Source organism: Carassius auratus, chromosome 6, assembly GCF_003368295.1.
Source record: "Carassius auratus strain Wakin chromosome 6, ASM336829v1, whole genome shotgun sequence".
NCBI lineage: Eukaryota > Metazoa > Chordata > Actinopteri > Cypriniformes > Cyprinidae > Carassius > Carassius auratus.
Genome location: NC_039248.1, coordinates 6,631,971 through 6,658,865, shown reverse-complemented (window position 1 = coordinate 6,658,865; position 26,895 = coordinate 6,631,971). Strand labels below are relative to the sequence as shown.

General features: G+C 37.0%; 1 protein-coding gene across 5 annotated transcripts in view; it reads left to right on the top strand.

Annotated features, from left to right (window-relative positions):
- gulp1b (GULP PTB domain containing engulfment adaptor 1b) overlaps positions 1-26,866 on the top strand; it is a 43,151-nt gene extending 16,285 nt beyond the window's left edge. The window contains exons 2-13 of one of the 5 annotated variants that reach the window (XM_026258713.1): positions 10,332-10,415; positions 15,005-15,066; positions 15,537-15,608; positions 16,802-16,900; positions 18,202-18,339; positions 18,432-18,548; positions 22,188-22,274; positions 22,536-22,721; positions 24,215-24,350; positions 24,718-24,812; positions 25,526-25,536; positions 26,295-26,866. In XM_026258713.1, coding sequence (XP_026114498.1) covers positions 10,332-10,415; positions 15,005-15,066; positions 15,537-15,608; positions 16,802-16,900; positions 18,202-18,339; positions 18,432-18,548; positions 22,188-22,274; positions 22,536-22,721; positions 24,215-24,350; positions 24,718-24,812; positions 25,526-25,536; positions 26,295-26,316 — 1,109 coding nt within the window. In that variant the 3' untranslated portion in view covers positions 26,317-26,866. Of the gene's footprint in view, positions 1-10,331; positions 10,416-15,003; positions 15,067-15,536; positions 15,609-16,646; positions 16,901-18,201; positions 18,340-18,431; positions 18,549-22,187; positions 22,275-22,535; positions 22,722-24,214; positions 24,351-24,717; positions 24,813-25,525; positions 25,537-26,294 lie in introns of those variants that run through there. The other 4 variants (XM_026258704.1, XM_026258733.1, XM_026258720.1 and 1 more) reach the window with 4 other exon arrangements.
- Positions 26,867-26,895: the final 29 nt, after the last annotated feature.

Here is a 26,895-nt window from a genome sequence, read left to right as displayed (position 1 = left end):
ATTAAAAAGCTATATTATGCATTAAGGTCATTTATGAAGCAGCCGTTGAGTTGACTTGAATACTGTAGGTGTGCTGCACTAATTAAGATGGATGGATATAATTTTAAACCTATTAGTTTCCTCTAGGCTCGGTTCAACCCCCATTGCTGTACTACGTACATGGAGAAAAAAATAGAGGAAGGGATAGGGAGGTGGAGGGATGCATGGAATCTCAATTTTTTTAAATTTCTCTGATATACTGCAAAAATGTTTTGCAAAAATGTCACATCCCTGTTGTTTTTCTATTTTAAAAAGGGTGGCTTAAGCTGTTAAACAACTTAGCATTAAATTGTAAATTGACAAACTAGAGTGAAGTGACAGGCAATCAGCCTAATTTGAATTTAAACTCATATCCATTTTGTGGGTTTGCTCAATATCAACATAAAGTTGTGCTGTACGCATGTGCTGTACTTTACCCTTTGTGCTGGTTATTTACATAGCTGAGATGATGTGCCAGGTATTAGCGTGGCCTTTACAGACCACCTTTTATCTGCTGTCTGGGTTTATTTTAGGAGCCTTTCATTATTCAGGATGCTAAATTATAAATTATCACCATTTGCTTTTTTTGACGTAATGTTGGTATTGTTGCTAAGTGGATAGCAGCATGCGCAGAGGCATTTGTTGCTGCTTTTGCTTGTTTCTTGTCCTCAGTCACATTCTAGCATGGCATGTTTTAACCATTCTTTGGAAAAACATGCTCATTAACCACAAGATTGTTTTCCTTTCTGCCCTTCACCTCATCAAATGGTGCACTGAATGAATATGGCTGACTAAAAATACAAACCAGTGAAAAGAAAGACCATTTCTCTTCACCTTGTTACAGAATGGAAAAAAAACCTTTTTAGTTAAGTGCACTCTTAGGACTATTTAGGACCTAAAATTATATAATACAATTATTCTTTCATTTAGTCACAAACAGTATGCGATTTTTTAATAGTAGAATTTTACTGCATTTTATTTCTTATAATAAACACTTTTGGCAACTCTGGCTGTTTTATATATATATGTCTTTGACACATTGTCATGTACAGGGACAATGTATCTTAAGGGATTATATGCTCTGTTTAGTGTTCTGCTCTAGAAATGCAGCTCTGTGAGCTCTACCATGTTTTTAGGAAAAATTTTAATATGCACTTCAGTCTAGATGATTTATCATAAAATAACTGTATCTTGTGGCGAGAGAAATAGTTCAAAATATCAACAATGCTGAAAATGAGATTATATGTGCATGTAAATGGATTTTCAGAAGACTGCTGTTGAAAGCAGCTTGGACATGCTTCGTTATTGATTCCCTCCCTTGGTAAAGAGACAATATTACACTGGTATAAACACTATTCAGAATATAATTGTTTCTCAGTGGAATTGTAAAAACAAAAATTTGCATGGCTCCTTCGTGATGAAACTCATGGAGGACGAGGGAGGTTTTTCAAACAGGCCATGACAAATACACACTGAAGCTAAATATGGTTGTAAATCTTCTTGTAAGTGTTAATCATATTCCATATAAGAATTGTATAGTGGTTTACAATAGAAAATGCTGGATGGTAATCATGCATCCTTTACCCTAAAACATTGCTATGGTTATTATTGATCACAGATTTGGTACTCCCGTATAATAGAGTTATAGTGATGTTAATGTTAATTCATGCCCATATTTACAGGCTCACAAAACTTTTCACTTTTGCATTAATTTCAGTGTCAAGTGATTTGACAGCAGCCCTGGGCCAAAATCCTTCATGTAAACTAAAAGAGATGTTGATTCAGTTGGGAATAAATTACCACACAATGCAATGCTGTTAAAATTTCTGCTACAGAAATAAAATCACTAACTAGCTGCCCTGCGAATTCACATCCCAGTGTTAAACTTCTACTGCCATGCAGACTCCTAATGGTAAACTTGTATTTTGTATACTTATATCAGTCCTTTATCTTTGCATCTGTATTCCTGCCCAAGTTGTTCCTATTTAAGCATTCTTTATTTTATCAATAATGTATTGCAAAGAACAATTGTAGAATATCTACAGTCAATGTGAAGTCCGATACAGCCCTTGCAGGAAATGTGTTTCCCTTAGAGAACCTCAGTAAATCTCTTTATTTGATGATCCTTTGCCAAAACCAGCAGTCATTCATTCGGCTGGGGTGTTCAGCTCAATCAACTTTGACGGGACCACTTGAAAACATCAGATTCATCAGTTTGCTTTTGCTTTCTCCTGCTGCCTCTTGCTCATTCAAATTTATTTGACGAAAAACAAGCCAAATGACTGAAATTGCTTTAGTCTGTCCTTGAGCTGCTTTAGCGCTGCACATAGAGAAGAGGAAACGGGCCCTCAGAAATCAATGCTTGACAGTAAAATATGGGCATATTTTAAGTGACTGGAGAAGTTGCAGCATTTCACCAGGGAAAGTCCTTATCATGCAGAAACAGCCATGAAGATTAGAGGAAAATTATAAAAACGGATTTAACGCATGCTCCAAGTCACCAGCTAAGATTTATTAACCTACTTCATTATTCCAGAGTGCTTTGTCTTGTCAAGTGTAGGCACTGCCCAACAGACCTGAACAACACTGATGTGCCTCTTGGTGTGTGTTCAATAATACACTGGGACCCTAGAAACGTGCCAGTTTGGCTCAATGATACACTGTAGATACACTGTACCACTGACCTGATTCATTAGGACTACAGTAAAGTGACACTTTCTGAATATAAGCCATGTTTGCAATCTTACCAATCATATGAACAATTCTTGGTACTATACATGCCAGGTCCAAAGGAAAATTTCCACCTTTTGTAATTTGCAAATATGTATCAAAGTGCAATGCAAACTACAAGGATGAACTGCACCCTGAAAAGTTTTTGTCTATACAAAGAGTTTGCATTTCATTGAGACTATTTGAGATTCCCTTCTCTGTGTTTCTGCCAATACAGCAGGGCATCTTGCTGCATATTCAACTCTGAATTATCCCGTCTGCTGATTTACACTCTAATTGGCTTTCTTAACAGTCCTGATAATGAGATTATATGCTTCATGAAGCAGCACGTCCCTCTTGGTCTCCATATCTGTAATGTAAAACTCCTTTTCCTGATTTATTAATAGTTGGTAGCAGTAGCTGAATGTTGGAGCCCTATGCATACACACAGATGGTGATTGACTTCTTTTATTTTATTTTTTACCAGGCATCCAACTTGTGGATTTTGTTTGTCTTTTTCTATTAAATAGGTAATTTAGGGAATCTGGTTTGGATAAAACTATGTAAACTAATTTTATGCAGTATTTATGCAGTAACCTAGTTACAGTGTCTACAGACAGACATTTTCCATTTTGGTTCAGTGTGTTTTATATGAACTGAAATGCTGGATCACCATCAGTGCTGCTGTTTACCAAGAAAACATAGACTGGGATCTCTTTAACTGGCATTTTCTTTGTTGAGAAGCTGAAAAATCCAGAAAAGTCTTGGTTAAAGCCTGGTACAGATTCCAGCAGCATCTAAAATATGATTCAAGATGGATTTGAGAGCCTGCATTGATTTTTGTTTGTCTATCTGCTTTGTGAAAATATTTCTTGAGTGAGGACCTGACCTTCCTCGAGATACTCTGGACGACCCCTCACTTTTTTTATTTTAGTACTGGATCTCTAAAAGCCTGTAGTGGATCTGTCTGTAAGAATATATGCATAACTGATTGATAGTAATGTGCTTTTTTGTATAATAGAGCTGCAGATCATGCATTTTTGAGGCAATAAAGAAAAAAATAGCTTGACCTCTGTCTTGAAGGAGAAAACCTGCAGTGATAAATGATAGATTTTTACATTTTAGTTTTCTAAGTTTATTCATGTACTCATATCTGGTAATTTTATTCAAAACCTTGTCAAAATGCATATTTGACTTTTCTTAACATGTACACTTGAAAGTAGCCAACAGACAAAGTCAGTGTTTTATGATTAATATAAAAAATGAGAAGAGACATTTACCTTATACCATGCTTTTAGAAGAATAAAGTAGAAAAGGCACAATGTAAAGACTCAGTCAGAGTGATGGAAAGGATCCATCCGAATGTAAATGAGTGGAAAATGCTCATATATCATTGGGACAAAGAAGAACCAGCAAATAAATAGAGCATCTTTAAGACAGAATCGTATGTCTATTCATCACATACAGAGAGTTTGGGGTTTGCCAGGGGTGTTTCAAGTTAATAGTGATTTAGCTTCCGTCATATACAAGCCATCATCCATTTGCAAGCATATCATCCCTGCAGACATTACAAATAAGGAGCATATAATGTATAAAAAGATTGAACAAGTGCACCCCATTAAAACTTCATGAAGATTCAACACGTCAGGCTCTCCCGGTCATGATCCGAAGCCTGTCAGTTAGTGGCATGTGCATGTATGTGTGCACACCATTTCACTTTTGTCCTTGGGAATCACTACACTTATTTCCAGCCTCATAAATGTGATTTGATGTGTATCCTGAAATGGAAGCTGATTGGAATGAGATTGCTTCCTGTGCTCCCCGTTACCCATCTCTCGTTTCACACCTCAACTTTAAATGACATTGTCAAAAGTGTTTTTCAATTTCAGGCCACTGAGCTGTCTCTGCATAAGGAATATAATTAGACCCATTATTTTACATTTGTCAGATTGTGGTTTTTATTTAAATTTATAAAATCATCTTAAAGCCTTATCCTTGACTGATAACACATATTTCCAATTAGTCAAAAAGTTAGGCGACACTCCTATTATGTCTGATGTAAAAGTAAATTTTAATAGGCTTCCATGGTAAGGTCTTGTAAAGAATGCTAATTCTCCTTAGCTGAAGAAATGGGTTTCTCCTGAATCATTTTATATACTTCTTTTGTTAGTCGAGTACACCTGCTAAAATTACTCTGAATAGACTGAATAATCTTTAATGGGGAATACGTTCCATTGTGTGCAGGGCAGGCTAATAACTTTTCAAACATTCATCCTAATATTTAAATTTGTCATGAAAGCTAAATATTTTAAGTGCATCTTATTTATTTTACTGTGAATGATTCACCAATGCATGTTTTATTTTAAACCTCATAATTTTAATTAAGATATCTCTCTTTTCTAGTGAAACAGCATATGTTTGTTTAAAATACTATTTACACAGAACACAGAAATGTAAAAAAAAGACTATTTTCTCTCTCATATCTGCTAGAGTTTTGGATCTCAACTATGATTGATTTTATCAAGTGTTCCCAGATTTGACATGATCAAGGTTGAGAGTTTTCAACTTAAACTCCAAAATCTTCGTCTCCTCACCAGGGGTACACTGCAGTGTTATGCCTCTTTTTTTGTGAGTCGTGGCCTAGTGATTAGAGAGTTTAACTCCCAAGTCTCAGGCCGGCAAAACCACGACTTATGTGCCCTTGAGCAAGGCACCGAACCCCCAACTGCTCCCTGGGCGCCGCAGCATAAATGGCTGCCCACTGCGCCGGGTGTGTGTTCACAGTGTGTGTGTGTGTTCCCTTTGGATGGGTTAAATGCAGAGCACAAATTCTGAGTATGGGTCACCATACTTGGCTGTATGTCACGTCACTCACTCACTCTTTTTTTTTTTGCTTACATTGGAGGCTTGCATTAATGAGGCTCTGCCTGAAGACTTTGATTAGCTGGTTCAGGTGTGTTAAAGGGGGGGGTGAAATGCTCGTTTTCACTCAATATCCTGTTAATCTTGAGTACCTATAGAGTAGTACTGCATCCTTCATAACTCCAAAAAGTCTTTAGTTTTATTATATTCATAAGAGAAAGATAGTCTGTACCGATTTTTCCCGGAAAAACACGACCGGCTGGAGGCGTGACGTGTGGGCGGAGCTAAAGAATCACGAGCGCCAGTAGGCTTTTGCGCTGAGAGCGTTTGGAAGCTGTGACACCGTGAGGGAAAAACCATCCAAAACAAACCATGGCTTACAGTCAGATTCAGCCATTTATTTATGATCCAGAATCAGATCCCGAGGCTGAAACTGAATGAGAGCAGCGGCAGGACCGACTCGCTCCGAGCGGTGCTCGAACCCGGGTCTCCGTCATGGTAGGGGACGCACTAACAAGGAGGCAGAGATATTTGAAGCAGTTTTACTCACCTCCTGCGGTTCCAACACACGATCGTGACCCTTTTTTCGTTGGGACTGCATTATCCTTAAGAAATAAACGATACGCAAATCCGTCGTCAAACTGGGCCTTGTTTGTAAAACAAGCATCTTCGAAATGCAGGGAACAAACAAAAACACTTGCACAACTCCGTTGATGCTCTGTAAAAATAAACTCCATCCACTGGTCCCTTAATGCTGTTTTTTTTGGTAATCTGTGCAGGGTTGTCTTGCCCTGGCAACCAAAAACACACTTCTTTTGTGACTTTTCGCGACGCTCTCGCTCTGATCAAAGTCTGTTGTGCTCTCAGTGCTGTGCTATACGGGAGCGCACGCTCTTCCGGCAGAAGTGCCTTAGGACCCATATAAGGAAATTCCGCTCCATCTAACGTCACACAGAGCCATACTCGAAAAAAACTTTCCGAAACTTGTGACAAACCGGAAGTATTTTGGGAACAAAAATACTCCTTCAAACGTACAACTTAATTTTTGAAACTTTTTCCATGTTTAGCATGGTAATCCAACTCTATAACAGTGTAAAAAACTCAGTATGCATGAAATAGCATTTCACCCCCCCTTTAAATTAGGGCTGGAGCTAAACCCTCCAGAAACAGGTCTGGACACCCCTGACTTAAGCCCTGTCCCAAATGGCACCCTAAACCCTTGCTTTCTTCTTCCAAGTCCACACTTTCGTGACATAATGCTGCTCTGACTGTCGGGTAGAAGTCTGCTGTGGAGCTCGCCCCAGTGGTGGATCAGCAGAAGTGGGGGCGCTCACAAGCACTAAAATGACAAATATGACAAAGACTTATTGCAGACTTATAAGTGCATTACCGCCACTTTCCGATATTAGATTGTAGATAGAGTGTCAATCGTCCAATTGAGAGATAGATGGTGGTAATGCACTTATAAGTAAAGCAAGAAGAAGATGAAGATGCCTCTCATGCCGGCCGCTGAGAAGTGAGAACGCGCATAGGAGCACATAACCAGGAGAGTTCTAACAGTTCTGACACTGCATGAATCAGAGGTAAAAAATGATATAAATACTGTTCAGTTTCTTGCACAGACTGATCGTTTTGTGTCTGTACATATTATTGGAGCCGCAGGTTCTAATTTGGTTTTGTTTGTGTTTTTTTTTTTTACATTTTTAAATTTTTACATTACACTCTTACATTATAAGAGTGATAGACTGCAAACAATTTGAATGAAAAATCTCAGTTTGTGTTCTACTGAAGAAACAAAGTCACATATATCTTGGATGCCCTGGGGGTAAGCATGTTAATTTTTGGGTGAACTATCCCTTTAAGACCATGTAAAATGCACAGTAACTAGTTTTAGAGTTTGTGTGTGTTGCCTTTAAACCTCTGAACTTGGAAAGGTCACAGCGCTTCACGTCCTTTCTGCCTCGTGTCAAAGTTTTGAGATTATATGTGCCATTTTAAGACACAGTCTGTCATGCTCAGTCGAGAGTAATAAATCCTTGTGTCTCATTAAACTAATCCTTCCTTAAATGCATGAGTGGCCTCTTTAATGTATCACTTCATGCATATTTTTAACATGTTGCTCTTCCCTCTAATTTTTTCTAAGATCCCGTCATTTTTTTTACATTCACCCTAAACAGAAGACTGCCAGAAATGCAAGATTTAGCAGCACTTCAAACACGAAAACTCAGGGTTAGCAACTTTCCTGAACGCAAGCTGTCAAATTGGCCCTCTCTCTTCTGCACATTCTATTTCCGATATTTTCTCATTCTTCCATTCCCTTCTCTGAGGACGATTCTTGATTGATGGGCTGAAGTGCTGGCGCAAGATGAAGTATTTTGAGCTAAGGGTCTTTTGCGCTGTAGTTCAGACAGAAAGCAAAGCTTTGACTGTTAAAAGGAAGTGATGTGTTTCCCTGTTGTTCAGGGCTTCATAGAAGCCACTTGACTCCTGTTCCTGTCATTGAGTGAACGAGCCAAACGTGGCACAGCACCATCAGAATGCTCTGGAAGCTTTGCATCAAATCAAATCAACTGAAATGCTGAAAGCTTTCAGTAGAGACAGCACTGAATCTTATGATTGCATTGTTGTCTTTGCAGTGTTCTACCTTAATCCTATAGAGCCTTCTGTGTCAAATTTGATAGGCAAATTTCTTAAGCTTCTAAATTCCAGTGATCCAATTCCAAAGATCAAAACATTGTGGAAAGACCTGTTGTACACTATCTGATACATGCTTTCTATCATCGGATTGATGGTTTAACTTTTAAACAACTTTTTTTAGTATATTTGAAAAAATTTCACACTTCAGGTAATGGTACAGAACATCTGTCTTTTTGCTGTGAAATCTTTACTGATTTTCATTTGGAAATATTTCAAGATTAACATTTGCTGGACTTAAGCAATTCAAATTTACTTGATTATCTTTTTTTTATTAAAAAGCATGTTCAAATATAAGTATCAAATTATAAATCAGGTTTTTGAGGTTGTTTGAGGTTGTACATCCCTCAGGTATAATTTATTACATTGCGTTATATGTAATGAGCTTTGATTATAAAACTAAGCACTTAAATATCATCTTACTGAGACATTATTGAGAGATTTAAAGTGACAATATTTATATTCATAAATGATTGTTATATTTATATTATTTATGCCAGTAGTCTGCTACAATGTTATAAAGTGCTCATTGATTCACATTATAAGCTGTCAAAGTTTCATCTTACTTTTTGGCCATATCAGCTTTTGCAACAAATCGATTTTTACATCTGAATAAAATCAAGGTGTACTTATATAGGTATATTTATTTATTAGCCATAAAAGCCTGATTTATTAAATACGATACTTAAAAAAAATATGCAAAGTATTGTATTATACATACATATATATATTCTGTATATGTATGTATGTGTAAATGTATGTGCTTGTGTGTGTACTGTCAATAGACAGTATATATATAGTCTAAAGGTTCAAAATAAACAGTTCCATTTCAGAAAAAAAATATTTTTCTCAATTTTATTTTCTATGTCAGGCTTTCCAGGGTTAAAAGAAAAAGACAATATGTTTTGCATGGTGAGATTATACGGTACGTCAGTTGTGTGGGGTCTCTGAGGTGTATTTGTTTAAATGCAAAAGGATCGGCCCTGAGGAATTTTCCATTTTGATACTGAATGTGTTTGGTTTAGCGTTTTTGACAACCTCAGCCTCCAACATTTCTTTGAAGCTTTGATCTTGCGTACTTCTGTGTCATCTCACTCATCGACTCAACATCAAGCAAACACTCCACAGCAAAAGTAGGAGTTGACGTCACCTATATGACTAAGGGTGGCTATATTCTGAACCACAGAAATCCTGTTTCAACACTCTGAGCAAACTGTGCCAGGATGTACTTTTAAGCAGGTATAAAATATTTTTTGTCAGCTTTGCAGAGGATTGTCATCCAGCACTCAAAGTGTAAGTGACATATACGGCACTAATTGGCAGGAGATTCTAGCTGTAGCAAACTCTCCCTGGGGTTAAATGTCTTGTTTTAAGGGTGTAAAGGAATTTGCAGGTTTTTAATCTCAGTAACTCTGGATCATTTTACCTGGGACTGAATCTACATCCTCCACAGGGCATAGTTCTGCCTTAGTCGCCGAAGGGCACGAAGTTCTCCACTTGTGTAAATTTTAAATTGGTAATCTAATTGACAGGCAGTCTGTCCAATCTATGCAGAATTTGCCATTTTGTCAAACAAACATCATTGGACTTGAAAAATTGACGGTCAATCATGTTTATTTTGTGCTATAACAAGTCAACTGGAAGAGATGAACATGAGACGCGATCTGTTAAGACATATTTAAGAGCCTTATAACAATATTTATAGTTTGAATTTCTCACAAAATGACAACATTTGAAAGCTGAGACTTTGTTTCATACCTAATGTCAGTTTCCTCTTTGTTCTCACAATGTATTTTTAACGGTGCGAGAACATGATGTGTGGTGTGAGAGCACCATTGTTTGTTGGACATAGCAACAGTTACTATTGGGGGGCGGGTCTTTGCGAAGGGTCAGTTGTTTTGCTGTTTTTGTGTGTACTTGATCACTGTATATCTGCACTCACATTAAAACTGTGCCCTCCATTGCCTTTCCTTATGCAAACGCTGGAGACATAAACCACAAGCTAAAGATAAGCTAAAGTTAAACCATTTCTCTGTGTTTTTCTTCAGGTGGCTTCTCACTGGAATCCTTCCTCACCTTACAAGCACTTCTCAAACTCTGCAGAATGAACAGGGCATTTAACAGGAGGAAGGGTAAGGGAATAGAGTTGAGGTTCCTGCAATGTCAGCTGCCAATATGCCAACAAGCCTGAGTGACTGATGAAGACAAATGTTCATTTGTGAAGTCTGCTTGTGCTACAGACTGTTTATATATAAACTTGTTCTGAGTGACAGAATTCAGTTACGGTAAATTTACCCGAAACCAAAGTCATTGAAGAACATGTTGGCAAAATGTTTTTGCATTTGATAGCTAACTCCTTTTTTTTTTGCTGCCCCATAAGGGACACAGTTCCTAGAAGTTTTAGCTCCTTGTAAAAAACAACTACTTAACCTAGAAGAACCTCAGAGATTTTAGTTTCCACACATTTTCTTTGGGAAGTAATGACTTCCAGTCCTGCATTAAACTTGCTAAAATGGGACACACACTTAAGTTTCACCCCCACACATAAGGTTTCCAAAGCTTCATTCCTGGCACTCATTGCTTCTCTTCGTTCAAAACTCCAAACCTCTCCTACCCCCTACACACACACTTTACCTAATTTGAACACCACAGACAGACCTGGATTCATAGGTGACAACAGGTGAGGCTACTTCCCACCGAAAGTGTGCCTTCTAGGCGAATGTTTTATTAATGGCGGTGACAGAGGAGCCTCTGGACTTGCTGGCGTGGTCACAGCCCACGTTTGGTGAGTTTATCTCCAGCCACAGACACTGCAGTAGTAGGTTGCTTTTTTAATATTTCATCGCTCTCAGTTGGGATTCGCTCGTTGCCTGACATTATCGTTAAGTCCAAACAGACACTCTTGCACACGATTCTCTTTGTCAGAAGATGATAATGCTGCTTAACGAACTAGAAATTATGTGAGACCTCACATTCATTGACCTTTATAGTCACCAAGGGACAATTTATTGTGTGTAAACAGCTCTGCTGAATGCACAGTGTTAATCACAAAGGTTCAAAAGGAATATTAAAGATTTTAAGCATAAATAGAAATACTGTATGAGTTTGAATGATTCATTACATAACTAATCAGGAACTGTTAAAGAATTTATCCATGTTTAAAATAAAAAAGTGCATTGCAGTTCAGTCAAAAAGCTACATTTTGACTCATATTCTAGAATAAAACGTGAAGTTTGAAAACTGCGATTCTAAAAACCCTTGTGAAAATGAACCCAGAATGTGCTACAGTGTATGCTTAAATTATATGATATTCTGATTACCGTATTTTTCGGGCTATAAGTCGCACCTGAGTATAAGTTGCATCAGTCCAAAAATACGTCATGACGAGGAAAAAAACATCGCACTGGACTATAAGTCACATTTATTTAGAACCAAGATCCAAGAGAAAACATTACCATCTCCAGCCGCGAGAGGGCGCTCTACGCTGCCCAGGGGTAGGCTTCAGGAGCACTGAGCATCATAGAGCGCCCTCTCGTGGCTGTAGACGGTAATGTTTTTTCTTGGTTCATTTCTCTTGGTTCATTTCTCTCGGTTCATGTCAAATTAGTTTTGATAAATAAGTCGCACCTGACTATAAGTCGCAGAACCAGCCAAACTATGAAAAAAGTGTGACTTATAGTACGGAAAATGCGATATAACAAATATTCTGAAAACTATTTGAACTGAATCAGGACTTTTTGAATCAGGAAATCCATGCCTTGTATCTTAAAATGTAAAAATATAAAACATATTATTCTTTTTGTATGTAAATTGATGTAAATCAATGTTTATATTATAACAACCTACACTCATCTGGATTTCTTAAGTCCTCACAGAAAGCTCTTAGCTGTTTTAAACTGCTTTAAATCTCCCTGACTAACCAGAAACCTTCTAAAGTCAGACTTCGCTGACCAGTAGAAACTAGCTTCATGGAACAGGATGTTTTTGCCACTGTAAGGATGAGCTTTATTAAGGTGAAAAAGCAGAGTTTTGTTATTCTTTAGTTAAAGGTCGAATTTAAAATAATGTTCACAATATAAATAAGCCTGGCAGGGTAACAGTGGCAACAAGTTGTATTTTAACATCTAATTTAATGTGCGTTAAGTGACCGCATCCGTGCTTTTGCATTTCACCAGTTGTTTTGAATGCTTACTCTTTGTGATTATTTGTGTTTAAACTGACAGCTAATCGGTGGGAGCATAACAAAATGACCTTTAGTCCTGAGCTCTGGACAGAGATGTCCTGCAGTGCAGTAACCTTTTCATAACTCAGCGAGGTACAGGGAAAGCAAAGGGTAAACCTAAAAATGGACCTGTCTCCTTTGCACCACGTTTATTATTTTTGAGCTCAAACACCGATGAGCTACATGAATCCATTAATTGCACTGTTGTGGTTTCACTCTCTCCCTCGCTCTTGCGTTAGTATTTAAAAATATTGCAATGACCTAGTAGATTGCTGTTATTAATTTTGGAGGTCGCATGCCTCAGCAGTTTTCCCTAAAATAGAGACGCATATTTTTTGAACTTGGAGTGTTCTCCTAATAGTTTTGCAGTATAAAAGTTGTACTGTAGTTTTTTTGCTGTACAGTGTTTTTTGCACCTGGTTAAAGTCCAATAGTCAGACTGTTCCGACTCTAGAAGGTACTATATTTTCAACCCTCATAATAGGAAAAGTGTCAACTGTGCTAGTTAGTTTTGCTAAAAACAACAACAACTGTTCAAATGTAGTTTCATTTGAAGACATTTGTGCCACCCAGACTATAAGCAGCTGAGTTTCTCCCAGTGTCCTTATGACATTACTGCAGCTGGGAATATGTGAGTCCTCGTCCTCTCATTAATTGGTGTGCAGTATAGTCCAGCTGATTAAAGTGTGAGTGTGTGTATGTGTGTGTACACCTGCGTGGTGCTGAATGCTGAAGAGCCTGTGTTATAAAGGTGTCAAAAACAGTGAGAGAGCTGTCTCTTCTTTGGCAGAGGATTGGACGGCTTGTCAGCTTCATTATATTATTGGTTTTTGTCGGCATCGCAGTTCTTATAGTCTAAGGGCCATCTTTCTTACTCGCTGCCTCTCTTGGTCTCCTTCTCTGTCCCTTAATCTTTCATTCTGTCTCCCTCTCTTTCTCTCCCACTGTTTTTTCAGTGTCTCTTCATTTTTTTTTAAAGCCGTGCCCTGCTGAGTCAGGTCTACATCCCAGCAGCGGGCACTGACCATAGAGGTCTCCTTTTCCCAATTCATCAACCCACAATTTCACCCCGGGCACAAGGGAGAAAAAAAACAAACAATGAGGAGCTTTTCATCATCACCTACACAGCATATAAAGCACAGCGTGTCAGTCAGCCCGCTAGGGAAAAAAAGCTGCTGTCTGATCAGGGTCGTCCTGCCCTGAAAGTAGTATAGACATTCACAGAGGTCCCTGAAGTGCCAAGAGGGCCCCTCGAGGAATCTGTAATAAATAAGATGCTTATAACTTGCGAGGACATGTGACAGCAGACCATGGCAAAACTATACCAACTCACAGTATTTCATTTTCTAGCTTCCATGAGTTACAATACACTTCACAAATAAGTGAGTGTTTCACCACTCTAACAAAGAATTTTCAGACTTTTTGATGACATTGGCCCATGTGTTTAGAAAGAAGTAAATTGGCCTTTTTAACATTTATTACTATTATGTAATAATTTTTGAAACAATCATTTACTACATTATTTATTTCTAACATTTTCTGTGGACCCCTAGTACACCCTTGCAGCTGCAGAGGGTCCTTGAACTCCCTAAACAGTTTATAAACCCCTGGTCTAATTAAACGAGATGCGCAGGGTCCTCAACATTTAACACAGCAACCACAAGAACACATTTAATTAAACAATTAGGTCTGATTACTCACCACATGAAAAGTAATTGAAAGGGACAACAAATGCAACAACAGCAGCATAAATAAAACAAGAGTAATATAGAGTAATCAAGAGTATACAAGAGTAATCAGTTTAATTTATTCATGCCGTGCGTTGCTGTTATCTCAAGTACTGCATGATAGTGTTATTATCCTCACATTATACACCTAGAAAGATAAACATAGAAAAGCTTTTGTGTGTGTGTGTGTGTGTCTGTGTGTGTGTGTGTGTGTGCGTGTGTGTGTGTGTGTGTGTGTGTGTGTGTGTCTGTGTGTGTGTGTGTGTGGGTGTGTGAGTCTTTTGTGGGCTTATTGTTTGAAGTTTAAGGCACTTAAAATGTAGGAGGACCTACAGTATGAGACCTAAGATTTTAAGGGGTCTCTAAAGTTAAAGATGCAATGTCATCTGTGCAGGAGAATCAATAAGCAACTTTAAAGTATCCAGTGATTGTGATTCCTGTGTAACTACAGTACGTTTATTAAAAAAATCTGCATTCAATGACTAAGGCCATTTTTGCATAGCGGTGCTGCACAGAAAATATACACAGACACTGTCTTTTTAAATTCATTGATAAATTAAAAATTCAGTGACTTTTAAAATTCAGAAATATTATTAAATATAAATGCAAAGCCTGCATTAATTTATGACATGCTCAGGCGATTGTTAAGTCAGTAACTGTAATTATAAATGAGAAAAATTCCAAGTGTAGATGAATTGATTCATTGCTGGAAAATGTCAGTCATCTGCCATTACACATAAATTATTTCTCTTTTTCTCTCTTTTTGATCCAGATAAACCCAGCATGCACACACCTGAAGCCTTGGTGAGAAGTCATGTTGTGTATAACGCAAAGGTAGAGTTTGAGACATTTTTCTTATTTGTTCCTGTGGTTCTCTCTGCTTCTACTATATTTACTACACAGTAGGGGGACATACACGTCTGGCACCTTGTGGGCCATCCTAAACAGCAAATGCACACTGCGTACCACCGTGTACACAATTTCTTTGACTTTGGGATGTGAGATGTGTGTGCATAAGTGTGTGAGAGCTGAAGCTTCACTGAAGCTGTTGCTATGATGGATGTAGTGATGTTTTAAAAATGTACTAAATGCACTTGAGAGTGTTAGTGTGTGTGGAGGGAGTGTTATGAGAGCTCAGTGAACTCCCCTTCTATGACCTTCATCAGTTTTTATCTCCAGCCACCAGTACAAAATGATACACACACCTATGCTTATCAGCCCATCATACAGTACACTATATGGGTATTACTTAACTGATGTTTTATTTATGGTTTGTGGTTTCTGTCTGCTGTGTGTTCATGTAGTTCTTGGGAATCACAGAGGTGGAGCAGCCCAAAGGGACAGACATGGTCCGTGTGGCCGTCAGGAAGCTGAAGGTAGTGTGTTCACAGACACATTTATGGGTTCTAAAACATGCTCACGGTTCTTGACTGTTTATGGGGCAGAAACGGCTGTGATGATTAAATGTAAATATAAAGACTGCTTAAAAGGCCAAGTTTACTTCCAAAGTTCATATAACAGGCTCGAGCTGCATTGCAATTTTATGTGAGTGCCAGATAACACAAGGTAAAAGCTTATAGGTAAAATAATTATAACAAAATTGGTAAAAATAATGAAATGTTTAATAGTTAAATAGTGATTCTTAATTTATTCATACCTAATCATTATAAAGGAACATTCTCTATTTTATTGTTGTAATTTATTGACCATTTGTCTTCAGTTATCATTTACACTGTCGCTGGCATTAATACTCTTAAATACCACAATAACCTGTTTAGAGTTGGTGCACTATTATTTTTCTAAGTGATCTGCTTATGATTTTCACCTAGTGAACAATGAAAAAATAAAACTTGCATTGAATCACTGGCCTAAGCCATATTCAGAAACAATTATATACAGTAAGTTGCATCCCAAATTATGCTCTATGCACTATTTTCTCTTCCATTTAGTTTATTAATTATGTAGTTGAGTGCATGAAGTGTCCAACACTCCACACCTTTTTTTTATTAAGTGCATCATCCTGGTATTTAAAGTGCATGTTTTCTTATGGAATTTTCTGTGGGAATAAACTAATAGGTTTATTTAAATTGCATACTGGCATAGAATAGTGCATAAGTACATGATTTGGGATGCACCTTTTTTGATTTTTAGGTGGCTCTTTTTGGCTGATGAACAGCTTTGGAGTGCAACCAACTCCAATTTCCTTATGTGAATATCATTTCTGTGTTATTTAATAACTGAACCAAACAGTCAATACACAGGTCTCTGCTTATAACTAAAACTGAGACTGTAATAAAGCTGTGACTCATTCATGGTGGGATTTTTAGGGGACAGATTAAGGGCACAATAAAAATGTCCTTATCCTGGGTGATATTTCTTTCGCCCAATTTATGTCCAGCTTGGACTTTCTGCAGGTCAGTGCTTTGCTCTAGAGACGTGTTTGAGCACCTCATTTCACCTGATGCTCTACTGTTCTCCAGGAGCCTTTAAAAAATGGTGAACACCTCCGGCTCTGTATCTGCTTTTCCCTTGATAGTATGTATTTGCCCAGTGTGTTCTGCTTCCTTAGTTTCAAAGGCACATCAAGAAGTCAGAGGGGCAGAAAACTCCTAAAGTGGAGCTTCAGATCTCTATATATGGGGTGAAGATATTGGACCCTAAAACCAAGGTAGGTTTTCTTAAATATAAAAATCTTTTTATTTTCAGTTACAGGAAGTGCTTTATGAATAAAGATAAAACCACATAGCTGATGTGATTTCATGCATGGCAACCCTAATTTAGACTTTTAAAAAAGTCACAGTAATTTATGTGATCTACCCCACTACCTTCCTCACACCTGCTCTGACAGAACAATGAAATGCAGTTTAGCAGAAAATTAAATGTGCTATCTTATCTTTCAAACATTTACTATTTAATGTCATGCCAATTAAGTGCCGTTAGCACAACTGACAGAGTTATTTCATTCCAATACTGAAATAATTGAACTAAAGTAACCAATTAGCACTTGATAAATGCAATTAGCTGTCATGTTCAAAACAAAATAGCTCTGTTGTGAACAGTAGTAGTAAAAAAATTCATAAATGAGATCTCTCAGATGTATCTTCCAAAAACATTTACCTTTTTGTAATATTAATTACAAATTAGCTTATGAATAATAACTATTAAAACATTGTGGGGAACAAACTGACTTTTGAAACGTCTCTAACTTAAGAATACAAACAAAAGACAAAATGCCTGTTTAACCATTCCTAAGGCAAAGGTGGCAGGTTGTTAAATTGCAGAATCTTCTCACATGAGAAATCAATTCTGCTGTCATGTGTAACGTGAGATGGGTGTTGTAGATAGAATCACAGTACCTGCACATTCACGGGAAATCAGTAATAACCAAGGGCGATCGCTTCTGGGCATCGGGATCACTTCTGGGCAGTTAATGCTCAAAGGGGAACGACGGGGAAATATCAAACACTAAGTGAATTTACAATTGCAGTATACCTCTTTAGACTTAACGCTGTAATGCTGGTCATTGTGAATGAGTGAAAGGACACGCAGTATCACATCAGCTGTAAAACAAACACTTTTCCATCAGTTTACTGTATCGATCATCATTTACAGTTCAGTAATGAATTTACTGTACAATTCACTAACCATGTTCATTGTCCATGTAAATATCTTATATTGGATATTGATTTTAGGGCTGTATATGAAAATGTATGTGATTTCAGGATATTTAAAATAAAGAATATCTCACAAATTAAACCATAAATGGATTTTGGGAGTGGGCCATCGAGAACTATGCATGATAAACTTAATTGTTGAAACATAAATGAGAAAACAGTTCATTCTCCTGAGACACCAATAAGCAATAAAATTTTCCTCGAGGCTGTTTTCGATTTGTTGCTTTTTGCCTCAAAATAGGTCAGTCATACCAGTGAGCTTTTCATCTGAGTTCAACTCTCTTTCCTGTTCCAGGAGATGCAGCACAACTGCCAACTTCACAGAATGTCCTTCTGTGCAGACGACAAAACAGATAAAAGAATCTTCACCTTTATCTGCACAGAACCCGAGACGAAGAAACACCTGTGTTACGTATTTGACAGTGAAAAATGTGTAAGTAAATATGCTTGTTACATCTAACAAAAGTTACATACACAAAAAACCTGATTTGCTTAATGATGGCAGTGTGTGCAAATCTCACCCAGGCGGAGGAGATCACTCTTGCTATTGGACAAGCCTTTGATCTCGCCTACAAAAAGTTCCTAGAGTCTGGTGGAAAAGATGTAGAGACAAGAAAACAGATTGGAAACCTTCAGAAACGAGTAAGATTATGTTCTTGGAATATTGCTCACATGTTCGAGATGTGAGATATGAGCCCAGAATACATTCTCACTCAAACACACCAGGGGGATTCTTCAACTATAGGCACTTTTGGCCCTATGGAGTTTTAGAAAATAGCTTTCTTTGACTCACACTAAACACACTTTTCACTATTTATTTCATTTGTCCAACAGTAAAGATTCATCAAGAGAGTTGTTTTTTATCTCTGAATGCAATGAAAATTCTCTCCATCTCAGTTTAATTTTATGTTTAACAGCATTCGGTGATGGAAATGGTGGTGGTGGTGGAAAAAGTATATGTATTTTTTTACATTGCTATGGTTATTGTCCAAGCAGGTATTATACAGTATACATGTATATCATGAATTATATATTTTCAAACTTGTTGCATATTTTGTCTAATTTATGGTAAAAATATTCTTGATATTTACCTTCATTTTTGTATTTTCTTCAAATATTATTTAATCTCAAGCATGCCGTCTCTGATAAACAAGAACACTTCATTAGAGCCTATATTTTTGTGTGATTTTAAAGGGGTCATATGATGCAAGTTCAAGTTTAAAGTCTCAAACCCAAAGAGATATTCTTTATAAAAGTTAAGACTCGTCCACACCCTCCAAAAAAGCCACATTTAAACATGCCTCCACATGTCTACATCACTGTGTGGGAAGATTTGAACAGTTCAACCCAAGAACAGTTTAACCCAAATAGTGTACATTGCCGTATGTGCACAAAGGCTTTTTCTATAAAGTAGGGGCTATTCCAACTTTGCAAGGACATTCTGGAGCATGTGACTCGCAGTCTGTAAGTACGTTTTCATATTTAAAGAATTTGCCACTGATGATTTAAACGTGAGTTTTGAGCAGTGAAAAGTAGTCAAGTCAAGTTTGCTTTATTGTAAATTTTTACATATGTACAGCAGACACATACAGAGAATTTAAATTGTGTTACTCTCAGACCCTTGGTGCATACAGATAACACTAACAGTGTAGCATAAAATACAGATAGATAAAGAGTAGCGCTTGTTTGTCATTTCTCTAATCACAAATGCAGACATGCTTTTTTGTTTATGCGGCGCAATGTAATACGCAAGTAAAAGGACCATATAAGTCATTATAATCAGTAATTATGTCCCCACTGGATGCAACAAATGCCTCGTTTGTAATGGGTTTTATTGGTTTTGTCTCGTCACGCTGGGACAAGGCATCACAGTATGTTAAAGGGTTAGTTCACCCAAAAATCAAATGATGTCATTAATAACTTACCCTCATGTCGTTCCAAACCCGTGAGACCTCCGTTCATCTTCGGAACACAGTTTAAGATATTTTAGATTTAGTCCGAGAGCTCTCAGTCCCTCCATTGAAACTGTGTGTATAGTATAGAGTCCATGTCCAGAAAGATAAGAAAAACATCATCAAAGTAGTCCATGTGACATCAGAGGGTCAGTTAGAATTTTTTGAAGCATTGAAAATACATTTTGGTTCAAAAATAGCAAAAACTATGACTTAATTCAGCATTGTCTTCTCCATCTGAACTGATTCTGTGCTAATGTTATGAGCGCAGGTAAACCGAAGGCTTGAATCAAGGGCAATCATCGCCAATGACGCCATTACGTCGAGCCCAAAAGAACCGGTGAACCGTTTTCTTCAACCGGTTTATTGAATCGAACTGTCCGAAAGAACTACTGGTGATCCGAAAACCGATGCAACCGGTTCTTCACCCATGAACGAGTCATTATCTCGGCTCGGTGTTCATCTTCAGTTCTCTCTTCAGTTCAGTCAGTGCAGTTCAGTCAGTGTACTGTTTGAGTACATGAATTACTCCGGGATATTGGTTTGTTTGAACTCAGAGGGAGTGTCAGCCACATTAAAAAAGTTAACAGCTTAAGTCATTTGTGGATTAATGTGTATTGGAGATGCGAACCGTTTAAAACGATTCAGTTCGATTTGATGAACTGGTTCAAGAAGATCCGGTTGAATCGAATGATTTGGTCGTCAATCGGAAATCACTAAACTGCGGTGTTTTGAAATCTCACAAGAGACCCGGAAGAGAAGACAATGCTGAATAAAGTCGTAGTTTTTGCTATTTTTGGACCAAAATGTATTTTCGATGCTTCCAAAAATTCTAACTGACCCTCTGATGTCACATGGACTACTTTGATGATGTTTTTATTAACTTTCTGGACATGGACGGTATACTGTACCATACACAGTTTCAATGGAGAGACTGAGAGCTCTCGGACTAAATCTAAAATATCTTAAACTTTGTTCCGAAGATGAATGGAGGTCTCACAGGTTTGGAACGACATGAGTTATTAATTACATCATTTAGATTTTTGGGTGAACTAACCCTTTTATGGCGTAACATTTCCTTCACACGCTTGAGGCATTTAGCCAATCAGATCACACCTCACTTTTCAGACCAATGAGCTATGTAAAAATCACCGCATTTCAGAAAGTCAGGACATAGAGGAGCAACAATAATGTACAGTATGTGGAAAATAATGTGTTTTTTGTTTGTTTGTTTTTATCACATTTTATCGCATAAAAACATTGCATTACACCAGATAAAGTTATTTTTAGCAACATCATATGACCCCTTTAATATAATTTTCACACAGTAAATATTTTTAACTTTGAATAAAATATTTAAAATTAAATAATTATTTTTTGTATTGTGGATTTTAATAGTTTAAGTTAGAATGTGAGTCTGGGACAAGGGTAAAATTATATACATAAAAGTGATTTAAAAATAAATGATGAAGCAAAGTTTCCCTAAAAAGTTTCCAAGTTTTAATATCATCTTCAAGTTAAAAGCTGTTAGTTTTTATAAAAAATCAACCCCTGAGACATAAAAGTGCCTGAAGTTGAAGAAACACCCATCAGTTTGAGAGCTGATTCTTGGAAACATGTCAACAAACAACAACATGGAGGAAAGCTTGCGGTTGTTTTTAAATGATTTGTAAAGTATGAGGGAAGAATAAGAAAAACTGTGGAAAATATGGATGTGACGGTGCTTGGGGAGATATGGGGAGCAAACTTTTTGTAGACTGGTGCACACAAGGGTTTAGAAAGGGGGAAGAACTTATTATTTGGGTTGTTGTCAATAAATAGCTTTCATCTAACAAGTTTGAGTCTTGTGAACTACAAACTTTGTCACTCTGCGAATCCGCATGGCATTAGTAAATACTGAAAATATGAACATGGGAAAGAGGCCCATACCAACATATATTACTTTTTTCAGAATAAATATCTCAGACAAAGTTGATCAACCTACTGAACACAACTGGAACTTTGCTGATTTCAGTTTTTTTTTTGAAGGCTATGCAGAAGAATCAGAGATTCAGCTCTCCCTCAAATCTGATTCCAGTGTAAATACATTTACTGTATGCCGCATTACAATGTCTGCATAAATGCTCCTTTTCATAATTGATACTGAATGCCGCTTAAAACTCAGCTTCCTTTGAAGTGTAAATTTGGGTATTGATAGGCAAATGTAACCAGAAATTCACTGGCTCATAATCCCGTGAGCAGGCTGCGGTAGACTTGTGTAGAATGTTTTCCTGTGATTGACAAATGAAAATGTGAACCTTTTTGTGCAATGTGCTTATGTTAATCAAAGATTCAGGATTTGGAGATGGAGAACTCAAAACTGAAGAAGAAGCTTAAGGAGCTGGAGGATCAGCTGATGGATTCTCGCTGTTCGCCAGTACGTTCAGTAGGAAATGAGACTTGCTTATCATTTCAGTCGAATGCTGCTCTTTCCTGCCAATCTCAATGATTCTGGTCTCTTTCAGTTCATCAAAATGTGTTTGTTTTTCTCTTTTATCTACCCCGCCATTTGTTTTCCCTTTTTCTCCATTCCAATCTGTCTTTTTCTCTCTCTCTCTCTCTGTCTCTCTCCCCAACCCCCAGTGCCCTTCTTCAGCACCTGCATGTTAATGTCTCTAATGAGCCGTACATTTTGCAGAAGCCGTCTGCCTTGTCCTGGTGTGGTGATGATGTCACATCACTGTCCAGCCTAGAGATCTCCTCTGTCACTCTAACGCCTATCAGCTCACCCGATTCCAGCCAATCAGCAAGCTTGCTCACCCAGCCTCCTGCTAAGCTCACCCACTCACAGTCCACAAGTGGTTACATCGTGCCACGACCTCGTGTAAATGTCTCGTACACAAAAAAGTACACAGTGCACTTTGCATGTGATTCAATTACAAATTTGTGTATGTGATTCAATTACAAATTTGTGTATATGGACCAATTCTCACTATTAACTAGTTGCTTATTAGCATACCTATTATTACTATATCTGCTGTTTGTTAATGCTTATAAAGCACATATTCTGCATTACCATATTCTACATCTCTAATACCCAATACCTGAATTTAACAAGTACTTTACTAAGTGTTAATATGCACATAATGAGTAGTTTATTGAGGCAAAAGCTGTAGTTAATGGTTTGTTTATGGCCGAAAATTGGACCTTAAAATTAATTGTGACTAACTTTTTATATGTAGGCATGCATTATTCTGTTATTTTTTGTGTAGCAAGTTTAAAGTAGATGAATAAGTAATACTGTTTTGCAGGTGCAATATAAAAGGAACAGTTGGGCTAAAATAATCATTTAAAAAAATTACTATTTACAGTACTCACCTTCATATTTTTCCAAACCCAGTGTTTTCATTTATGAAACACAAGATTTTGACTGTAACTGTCAAGCCCCCACATGCAATTACAGTGAAAGTGGTCATTTTGATGTGCAAAACCGTTTGATAACCAATTATAATTTAAAATTGTTTCCTCATCCATTTCATTCTGCCATGCATAGGATAATGTTGTTTGCTTACATAACTGCAGTGCACCCCAATCTTTCACCCGAAAATTTTAGTTCTGTCATCATTTACTCAAACTCTACTTGTTCCAAATATGTAAGTTTCTTTTTTCTGTCGAACACATAAAAAAATAATTCTGAAAAATGTTGGTAATCAAACAGCTGACAGTATAGCTATTGACTTAAATATGATTTTTTTGGCTACCATCAGCTGTTTGCTTACCAAAATTCTTAAAAATATCTTATTTTGTACTCAACGGAAGAAAGAAACTTTTGAGGGTGAGTAGATGAGGATAGGTGAACTGTCCCTGTAAGAGAAGAAGAAACTAACACAAACTTCATTTGTTTCTCCCATCAACACTCTTAAAAGAAAGGCTCTTTATTGGCATCAGTGGTTCTATGAAGAACCTTGAACATCCAGGGAACCTTTCAAATGCAGAAACGTTTCTTCATAGTCAAAAAAGTTAATTCTTTCTATTTTTTTTAATGTTTTTACAAAAAAAATTTATTTTAGGATCTGTTCGCTGAAAGGTTCTTTTGGGAACCAAAAATGATTCTTCTATGTCATCACTGCAAAAACACCCTTATTGAACTTTTGTTTTTAAGAGTGAATGCAGTAAATTAAAATCGTGAAAGTTAACAAGATTTAATAGCTAGGGAAGTCTCCACCCTTTTTTTAAAAAATCACTGTTTTCTAACAAAAAAGAAAATGTAGCCTATACATTGAATTAACAATTAAATACTTATCACACAAATGGAGTCTGATCTTACATTTGGACTGGTTTTGACGCATTTGACACTTTTTATTTCTACATTACTAGGCTGGAAGCATACAAGCTAGAGCGCCCTCCACTGACATATTCGATATGGTTCCATTCACCCCCGAATCTCCAATAACGCAACGGTTGAACTGTAACGGCATCTCATCTCCTTACCTGCCTCCAAAAAATGACAGAGGTGGGGGCTCGTTATTTCTGCTGTCTCACTTAGATGAATGTGTTATATTTTCAACCACCTGAATTTCCTGAAGGCAAAATCCATAATTGCTAATGTAATATGCTTTTCCATAAAAGGGTCCATTGGAGTTGAAAACAAATAAAGCCAGAGTTTAGATGTTGAATGGAGACATTTGTTAGTATGCAGTTCAGAATTTCACTGATAGGTTTTTTTCTATGTATACATTAATTATATATTAATTTCTATTTGTATATACATAAATGTTATACATTTTCAGTTGCAAGGGGTGATCATGAACTATTGCACATTTAATATAAGTGTCTGCTAAATGACAGATGATTTACTTGTTGATCTGGTTCTGCTGTAGATATAGACCTGTTTGGAGCAGAACCATTTGATCCATTCATTTGTGGACCAGCTGTCTTCACCCCAGATATCCAGTCCAAACTGGATGAGATGCAGGTGAGCATATTTTGTCTTTTATGTTTTTTTTTTTTTTTTCTTTCATTTAGATAATCAGCAAAATTGAAGACAATGATCAATATGAGGATTACAAATATTGACAGGTAATCGATGTGGTAATAATATGTATTATGTATCCCTATTTTTATTCAGTTTAATCTGTTTTCTTTTTGTAATACTTACAAGTACTAAGCATTATTGGACTGAAGCACACTCTTTATTACGACTGTACCACGGTACAAGTGTATGTACTGTGTATCATAAAGTTTTCATTTTGGCTTGGACACAGTGTGCAAATTTGAATGCTAAAAATGCTGTTGTAAATAATTTTGACCCTGTTGCTCACATGCTTTGAAGTAGGATTATGACACAATTCTTGATACAGGAAAGAGAGATGCTCTCAGTAATGTGTCATAAACATACAAACAGGAGAAGCAGCCAACAGCAGATTGGCAGACAATATTATTAGATCAAAGCATGCAGTATTTGGCTGGCAGCATTCACCCCGCTATATTAAAGACCGTTTTTAATTCCGATTTCAATAATCCAGGGGATTATGGAAGTTTCAGTTTCTGAGGACATCGTACCTGTTATGAGATTATTAGAATCCGTATGTGTCATTTGCACTTCTGTGTCTGTAAACCCTGTAATCCTGAATAATTCAATTATCTTCATCTCTTCTTTCACCCTCAATGCCACCCCCCACCTCTCAGCGGCAAAGATGGTTTGTACATGTTCATTCGTGATTCACCTCACAGTGTTCCAGTGTTTTGATACGGTTTTACAAGATATACATTTCCTGTCCACATTTTCTGCACCTTTCTTTGTTCTTTCAAAGTATAATCATCAAAGGCAAAGTGCTTTGGAAAGCTATTAATTCATTGACAGGTGTTTAGTTCTGCAGATTCTGTGTGGTGCTGGTCATTGCATGCATGCCATCTCAGTGCTTTTTACAGAGTAATTGAAACATAAACTTGTTTTACACACACATATAAGCAGTACTGTGCAACTGCAAGTAGTCCAGCCCTAAGCTTATTTTTGCAATGTGCATGAAGAAACAAATGCACTATCCAGAATGAGCACTCATAGAGACTCATTCCTATTGGCTGCATGCATTGTGGCTGCATTCATGAAAGTCAACATTTCACAACCACAGATGCAGAAGAACAGCTTTCTAAGGCTATTGAGTAGAAACAAAATAAAAATGCTGCTGGAGTTACACTGCAGGGCTGCTTACGTGTGCGATGTAAAACAGACTTTTACAATTTTAAAGATAATGTTAAATGTTTATATACTGCTAATCGCTAATCTGTTATGCATTGTGATAATGTTATATACTTTTTAAAAATTATGTTACATAAGTTGTTATGATAAGTTATTATATAGTGTGGTCTAAACCTTAATTTAGCTTCGTCAGTCACCTTGTTGTGTCTTTATATTGAACTCACAGTTTTGTTTATTTTTTGCATTTGTTTCGCATAGGAGGGGTTCCAAATGGGACTGACTCTAGAGGGGACGGTGTTTGCCCTGGATCAGGTGGACAGCCGATGCTGATTTTGGAAAGACGTTTTTGTATATGCTGTGATTCTTGACCACGAAACCCTCAAAAAAATGTCACATTAAATATTTGATTTTGAATTGAGTTTGAAAGAAAAGTAGCAGGAGCCTTAAGAAGGTCTGTAGATGTCATTTCTATTTTTATATGATAACATCAGCAGATTGTACAAACATTTTATGGTTTGTGTATTTTAACTTCTTAATCTTATAACAGAAATGGTTAATCTTAAGTGAAAGAAACCACTTTCTAGAATTTTCTAGAGTTTTGCCCAATATAGACTCTTTAAATTCAAAGATGGATTCATTCGAGGGCTAATAAATGCCTTGAAATCAAATCAAAAACTGGTCGGTCTTTCATATGTTCAGCAAGATCACTGCTGGGGTTTATATTTCCAGATGTCAAGATCCTTTTTATTTTCATCGATGGCTGTTTTAATATTTGTTAAATGCGTATCACTTGCTCTTTGATGGTGAATAAATGAAAACTGATAGCACACTATATTAGCTTTGTCCTTTTTTAACATCC